The 8,513-nt window shown below is 41.4% G+C and overlaps 1 protein-coding gene across 1 annotated transcript; it reads right to left on the reverse strand.

The window, feature by feature from the left end:
• Window positions 1-1,151: 1,151 nt before the first annotated feature.
• RAB40AL (RAB40A like) lies at window positions 1,152-6,128 on the reverse strand. The gene has a single exon (XM_074392045.1). It carries the CDS (start codon window positions 2,223-2,225, stop codon window positions 1,296-1,298), a length of 930 nt encoding a protein of 309 aa, XP_074248146.1. The 5' UTR covers window positions 2,226-6,128; the 3' UTR covers window positions 1,152-1,295.
• Between the last annotated feature and the right edge of the window lie 2,385 nt (window positions 6,129-8,513).

An 8,513-nucleotide genomic window follows, 5' to 3' on the forward strand; every position in this document is an offset into this window, starting at 1 on the left:
TCCCAGGAATGTTGTGGGAAATTCAAGAGATAGAAAAGTACCAGCATTCAGGAAGGGTGAGTCCCCATGGCTCCCTGAGGCCAGAGATCCTGCCCTTCTGTGGGATGTTATGTTACGACCACCCTATGACAATGCAAAAATAAATGGTCACTCAATTACAAAAGAGTGCAAGGACTTATATTTACTCAGTTCATCCAATATTGATTATTATAGTAATCCACAGTGTAAATTGAACAGTAATTACATGGAAATCACTTTCCCTTCCTTCCCATCTAAGGTCTCAGAAGTGCTTTCCCAGATGGGATCTCATTAACCTCTACATTGATCTGTGAGGTGTTAACCAAAACTGGCCAGCACATTTAGAAATGACTCACCTAAAGCCTTATAATGGGCCTCCCTGCCCGTGTTCTATCACATTGTTTTTCTGCAAAGCCTCATCTTGCAGGGTTACATTATACATATTTTTCTTTTTGTTTTTGTTTTACCAAAAAAGAAAAATATATGCCTTTTTACTGTTAAGAAACATTTTCTTAAATTACATTTTATTAACATTTCCTAACATTTCATTCCTTACTGAAATTCCTTTTTTCTTACTGATCCATTAAAACCATGTTGGCTATGTTCAATGTAACTAGAGATATCTTTGGTGTTTTCTTTCCTTAGCTTCATATCTTGTGGAATATCTTGTACAAAAAAGTAGATTTGCAGAAAAACATACATATAAATCACTTATTAATCCCCAGATGTAGTAAAATAACATAGCAAAAACTTTATCAAATCCATTTCATGCACAAACTGGACAGATCTGTTATGTATAATCTCTATGTGCATCTGCAGTGTTTCATAAATTGGTGCTTTGACATTTAAAAGGTTTACAAAAAGGCCCCTCTTGTAATATCGATGACTCTGAATTATCTCACTATCATTGCTTCTCAAATACCCTTGAATTTATACTCATCGTTGCCATATCAACATTCTCACAAAAGCGGTTATTTTACGGAAAAAGTTGCAGTGTGATTATGATATAGACATTAAAAATTTCATGTTACCAAGAGTTGAGCAGAGTACTAATTTTCCCTTTAGAAAAACATGCACATCCACGTATAAATTCAAAGTCCAGCTGCATAACGTGCTGTTATTAATGGAAGGCATCACACACATTGCCAAGCAGCATGGTTCCCATGAGAAACAGAAAACGTGTTTCTTGAATCTTGAATGCATCTTCCCTCTTCCAGGTGTAAACATTCAGAGCTTTTCTTGGAGCGATTCCAGCTTGTTTCCTTTTGGTGCCTTTCTTAAGAAATTTTGCAGCTGTTTCTGGTGTAGTTTTTGGGTGGACTCCGGGGTGGGCAGACGATCTTCATTTTGCAGAGGCTGCTCCTATTGTGAGTGGAGCTGGCCGTGAGGGAGTAGGAGAGGCCACGCATCATCCTGGCATTCAGGCCCTTGGCCATGGAGAAGGACTTGAGGTGGCTTCTTAAGGCAATGGGGAGCGGGAGCTTGTCCACCAGGTGCACGGGCGTGCAGGACACGATGGCGCGGCAGCAGAGGTCTTGCAAGCTCAGTACCTTGCTCGGCCTCCCGAGCCAGTTCAACCTGTGCCGCAGCAGCACGATCCTGGCCAGCTCCGTGAAAGACTCTATGATGTTGAAATTGCACAGGGGGCTGACCTCAAAGAAGGTCACGCCCAGGCGCTCGGCGTAGGCCTGGGCCTGCTCCCTGGGCACCTGCCTCTTGAATGCCAGATGTAGGCGATTCCCCACCAGGATTTTAGGGACACCAGGGGCATGCTCATCAATCTTCTTAATCCATCGATCCATACCCTCGAAAGACCAGCGGTTTGCAATGTCGTACACCAGGATCACTCCTTGGGCACCACGAGAATAGGAGCGGAATATGGTACAAAATCTTCCCTGCCCCGACGTATCCCACAGCTTCAGCTTCACCCGCTGGCCGTCCAGCAGGATGGTGGTGGTCTTGTAGTCGATCCCCGCTAGATGGCTGTACGGGGACTCGGCTGCACCGTCCTGCAGGCTCTCCAGGATCTCGCCCTTGCCCACGTCGCTGTCACCCACCAGCAGGAACTTGAGCAGGAAGTCATAGGCCTGGTCGGGGCTGCCTGGGGCGCTCATCGTGCTGGCCCCGGTCCCCTCCTGAGCCAGGCCCACGGGGTTGCGCAGAGGCGGTGCTGGGCCTATTTTTCTTGAGAAATTAACATAGAACATAAAAAAATGGGATGGGGAACTCTATGAAATGAAGTGAAATGAGGTGGTGGCTTTGATGGTTTTCTTTTACAAACCCTAGGAAACTGGTTCAGCGATTGTTTTACTTTTTCTTACCCACCACAGAGTAGTGAAACAGCAGTTAATTCATCATGAAAACCTATACATTCCCTTAGCATTTCCATATGATTGTTATCATGGAAGCATGCCTTTTGGATTATGTCAAAGGAATTTCCTTTAAAGGAAAGACGGGTATGGAACAGTAAGGGGACTAAGATGTGTTGAGTACCCTATGTACCCTACGCTGTGTATGACGCTTAAAATATTTTGTTCTTTTGCTTCTCAGAACAATTGACTTTGGTAGCTATGATTGTTTACATTTTACAAATGAGAAAAGGCAAACTCAGAAGTGTTACGTAATTATTTAAAATTTTGCTGTTAGTATAGACATCACAGAAATCACAGTCCTGAGCCGGTGCTCTCCTCATATAATGCACCCATATCCTTTTTACTCTGTGGCCACGCAGGGTTTAGGAATAAGTGTAACTGTCTGTGCATGTGATCCTTGACAAGTTACACATGTTTGGGTGGGCACTGATACTTTTCTTGCTGCAGGTGGACATTTACCGTAAATATAAGAGCTGACATCTCAGAAGACACTAGGACATGGATTTTGCTAGAGTGTCTCATAAATAATATTCACCCAACAAAGATGTGTTGAAGTAACACATGCATTGATCAGTAAAGGGTTTTAGGTTTAACACATGCACAGCTCCTATAACAAAATAACAAAACTGACAAAATATGTATATTGTTCACAGATGAAGAAACGCAAATGGCCAATAATCACAAGAAAATACATTCTAGCTCACTAACACATTAAGGAATGCAAATGAAACCATTTAAATATCCTCTTATCACCTATCATCTGACAAAATTTAAATGCAGAAAAAACTGAGTAAGAATTTTTTTTAATTTGCAAAGGAAAAAGGTGAAAACTGGCTTTGTGTGTGTCTGTATTTTGGGGTGGGAGGAGGGACCAAATACATGAAAGAAATGGAAACACACTTATCAGTTACAAATACATTAAATATTCTAACTACAACAGGTATATAGATGATTAAAGAAATTAGAATGTTCAGACACATGAAAGGGAGTTTAAATTACTGAAATCAAGCCCCAAGGGATAAATGTTTAAACATGTAATGGATGAAACGTTTTTTACGTGTACAAAATAGCCAGAGGTTATTTGCTACAGCATTGCTGAAATCTTTTTAAAACGGAAAAAATGAGAAGCATTCTAAATACTCATCAATACAGAACAAACAATAACAAACTTGTCTCCCTGATTTACACAGACTCCTCTAAAGACATTGTCATGATCTGAATGGTGGAATCTGACCATTTCTCAAGCCCCGGAAGCCCATTTTCTAAAAGGGAGGTGCTCAGCTTCCTCTAGGGAGGGTGAGGGATAGAACCTCATTCCAATCCTGCCATTTAACTGAAGAGGTGACTTAGGTTCTGTGAGCCTGAGCTTGGTCATCTGCGAAATGGGATGACCATACCATCTTTATGGAGTTCTTACCAGGCACAAATGGGAAAACCTATCCAGAGTATATGGCATGGATTGGGAGACTTCAATGGCCCTTTAAACGTTGAGACACAGCAGTAGGGGTTGGCTGAGCCTCAAAGCCAAGGCAGGCATCGTGGAAATCATTTCTCATTGTTTCTCCTAATGAAAACACAGACATCCATATAAAGAAGGCAAATCTCCCTGATACACCTTGAATTCAGAATTTTAGAGATGGAGTTCTCTACATTCTTGTGTGTTTCATAATCTCACAAAAACTGTTCAGCATTATGCCTCTGAGAAGACACAAATCCAGTTCCCCATGCTGGTAAGAAAAAGAACTGATCGGTGTAAATGTAAAAACATATGCTCCAGGGCATCCACACAATGAAACACCAGGTAGCAATGACAGGGCTGTAGAAAGGTGACTGAGAGAGGTCAGAGGCAGTGGAGCAGCATCTGGGGACCTGTGTCTATAGTGTTCCGGACAGGGGAAGACTGAAAGAGTGTGAGAAGGTCTGAGAAGCCTGAACAGGGATGGAATTATGAAGAGCTGAATGCCCTGCTTTCTAGGAGGATTCCCCGTCCCCCACCACACACACACACACACACACACACACACACACACACACAAGGACACCTCAACACACACTGAGAAGAGATGATAAATCAGTGATTGCAATGTAAACTTGGGGGTCAACAGCAAATGGACCTGCTTTAATATACGTGTGAATTTTCCAAACAGAACTGGAATCAAAGTAAACAAGTCATTTTAAAACATTTGTTACTCCACAAAATGTACAAAAACAGAGATAGCTGTGATGCTTCTTAGTGCCCAGAGACAGAAATGCAGCTTTGATAATCTCAAACCAGGGACTCAGGAAGGAAGAGGGATGGATGGAGTTTTCAGGTTAGCGCCAAGATATCAGCCACAGTTTTCTGGAATTATTCACCTAATAGTGGCAATTTCCATTTATCCATCATGTTCCACAATATATAAAACTGAGATTGGTTCCAACCCCTGTTGGAACTAAAGATAAATTGCATCCATGATTGTGTATTTGGGGTGGTAGAGCTAGAGGACACACACACACACACACACACACACACAGACACCCTCTGTAAATTAGACTTGTTATTTAATTTACTTCACAATAAAATATAATGAATGCTCTTTCGAATTAATGAACATATGTGCACCTTAACTTCAATAATTTGTTCCAAAGTGTTTCATGTGTTCAAATTTTAATCAAAATACTTTTATTCCCAAATACCAATTTTCAAACAATATACAAGAGAGTATATTCATAAATCAAAATTAACCTGAGCTCTCACTGGTCCAACTCCCACTCCTTAACCCCAAGGGGTCTGCTGTTCCTAGGATGGTACATATGTTCCAGACACATCCCTGTAGGTGAGGTGCACATGAACATCACCTACACACACACATTGTCTTCTCCAAAAGTGTAATCACAGTACTTATCTTTTGCATCTTGTCATTATAAATTCTCAAGATGTTAAAATGTTTGCATCTTAGTTCTTGTGGCACTGGCATATTTTAACATGTTTATTGTTCACGTACATTTCACTTAAATTCTCTATGGAAATAGTTGCCAATCCTTTTGTTACTATGTTTCACAAATCATGGATACTAATCCAATTAAATTCCAAAATTTGACTTTAAAATTCTACAGCTCTTAATTTCAAAAGAAAAAAAAAAAAAACATTGAGAAACACCTGGGGAGCCGGTACTGTCAGCCTGGAGGGAGATTAGAGCATTCAGGGTCCTGGAGTAATCAAGAGAAAATGATAAAAATTTAGAGTACTACATACAGAGTTTGTGCTGATCAGGAAACAACAAAGTTGTCTCCCTGATTTACATAAACTTCTCTAAAGGCAGCAGCTTAATTTGAATAATGGTTATAATGACCTTGCATAGCAGTTAAAATTAAAGGAGATGAGGTGTAAAGTGCATTTGCTTACAGTAATTCAGTGCATGTTACTTTCTTTTTCTCCAGCTCACCTGTCCCAAGGCCAACACCTGAGCTTCTACCTGAGCCCACTCACTACTTTAGGGATCAGCCAACTCGTGTGGCCCTACACCCAGGTCTCATGGCACAAAGTACAGGATTTCACCTCCTCTGTCATCTTCAGCACCCAGAGGAGTTGTTGAGTGGGAACCCATTGGACCACAATAGCAGGGGAGTGGAATTTGACCATTTCTCAAGCGCTGGAAGTCCATCTTCTTTTATATATATATAAAAGGTTTTGGGGTACATGTGAAGAACATGCAAGATTGTTGCATAGGTACACACATGGCAGTGTGGTTTGCTGCCTTCCTTCCCCTCACCTGTATCTGTCATTTCTCCCCATGCTATCTCTTCCCACCTCCCCACCTCCCCGCCCCTCCCCCATTCCCCCCCAACGGACCCCAGTGTGTAGTGCTCCCCTCCCTATGTCCATGTGTTCTCATTGTTCAACACCTGCCTATGAGTGAGAACATGCGGTGTTTGATTTTCTGCTCTTGTGTCAGTTTGCTGAGAATGATGGTTTCCAAGTTCATCCATGTCCCTACAAAGGACACGAACTCATCGTTTTTGATGGCTGCATAATATTCCATGGTGTATATGTACCACATTTTCCCTATCCAGTCTATCATCGATGCTCACACCAGTTAGAATGGCAATCATTAAAAACTCTGGAGACAACAGATGCTGGAGAGGATGTGGAGAAATAGGAACACTTTTATACTGTTGGTGGGAGTGTAAATTAATTCAACCATTGTGGAAGACAGTGTGGCGATTCCTCAATGACCTAAAAATAGAAATCCCATTTGACCCAGCAATCCCATTACTGGGTATATATCCAAAGGATTATAAATCATTCTACTATAAGGACACATGCACACAAATGTTCATTGCAGCACTGTTTACAATAGCAAAGACCTGGAACCAACCCAAATGCCCATCGATGATAGACTGGAAGTCCATCTTCTAAAAGGGAGTGCTCAGGGTCCTCTAGGGAAGGTAAGGGATGGAACCTCATTCCAATTCTGCCACTTACTTGGAAAAGTGATTTAGGTTCTGTGAGTCTGAGCTTGGTTAACTGAAATGGGATTGACCATACCATCCTTACGAAGCAGTTCTGAGGGGTAAATGAGAAAATCTGTTGAGAATATACATCAGGGAGTGGCCTTTAGAGGGGCTGGCTGAGCCTCAAGACTAAGGCAGTCATCATGAAAAATCATTTCGCATTGTTCCTCCTAATGACAACACAAACATCATGAAGAAAGAAGCAAATCTCTCTCCGAAATGCCTAAGTTCAAAGTTTTAGAGACCAAAGGTCTCTGCATTCTTAGGTGCTTGAAAGTTCATAAGGGCTATTCAACATCATGACTCTGAGTAGATCCAAATTTACTTCCCATGGTGGTAACACAAGTGTGTTTGTGAATCCACCTGGTGGGCTCCATGACAGATCACATCAGGGACACAGGAGTGGTGACTGTCTAACGAGTGCTCCAGCACTGCTCACTATGTTAATATATTTATAGGAATATTCTAGACCCATTCTGCAGTAAACAGTGCAAGGTTCTCAGATCACACATTATCCAGCTACATCACAAGAAGATTTCAGTTACCCACTGCCTCCTTGAGAAGCAAAAACCTAGGAATTACTAGCATTTCTACCACACGCAATTTTCTATTCTTTAGGTAATAACTCAATGTGTATTGAGTTTTAAAAGCATACTAGTCTATTGGAGATGTCTCATTAACTAAAGTAGAAATAAGAGGGCAAGAATTCAAATGAATATATGGGTAACTTCGTGGTTCAAATCTGAGAGGAGATGATTTCTTCAAATTAACTTTATACTTTCTCAAATTCCAAAGAATTGAAGTGTTTAAAAATCCCATTTTGTTCCTCATCACCTGATACAGTTTGAATATATGTCTCTGCTAAATCTCATGTTGAATTGTAGTCCCCAGGCCTGATGGGAGGTGTTCGGGTCATGGGGCTGATCCCTCATGGCTTGGTACTGTCCTTGTGACAGTGAGTTCTCCTGAGATCTGGTTAAGTGTGTGGCACCCACCACCCCCACCCCCCGCACTTTCTCTCTTTTCCCTGCTTTCACCATGTGATATACATACTTCAGCTTCACCTTCCATCATGAGTAAAAGCTCCCTGAGGCCTTCTCAGAAGCTAAACAGATGCTGGTGCCATGTTTGTAAGCCTGTAGAACCATAAGTCAATTAAACCTCTATTCTTTATAAATTACCCAGTCTCAGGCATTTCTCTATAGCAATGCAAGAATGGCCTAATACATCACTCATACATAATATCTTTCTTCTCTTCTCTCCTCTCCCCTCTTCTCTCTCCCCTCCTTTTCCTTTCCTTTCCCCTCCTCCTCCCCTCCCTCTCTCTCTTTGACACTATCTTTTCCTTCCCCTTCAAAAAGTTATCTACATCCTCTATTTACATTACTACATTTTTTACCTTCTCTTATTAACATTACTTCCCCATTGACTCTTTATCCCACTGCACTATGGCATCTGTCCCCACGATTGCAATGAACATGATCTCACCAAGGTTACAATCCACCTTTTGTTCACTGGGTCCAGTTTTCTGTTTACATATATTACCATACTGAGTACTGCTTTTAATGAACTCATACAATATGCATGCTTGTGCAGTAGTTTCTTTAAACTTAACACAAATGTGTGACA

The sequence above is a fragment of the Saimiri boliviensis genome, chromosome X, assembly GCF_048565385.1.
Source record: "Saimiri boliviensis isolate mSaiBol1 chromosome X, mSaiBol1.pri, whole genome shotgun sequence".
Lineage (NCBI taxonomy): Eukaryota > Metazoa > Chordata > Mammalia > Primates > Cebidae > Saimiri > Saimiri boliviensis.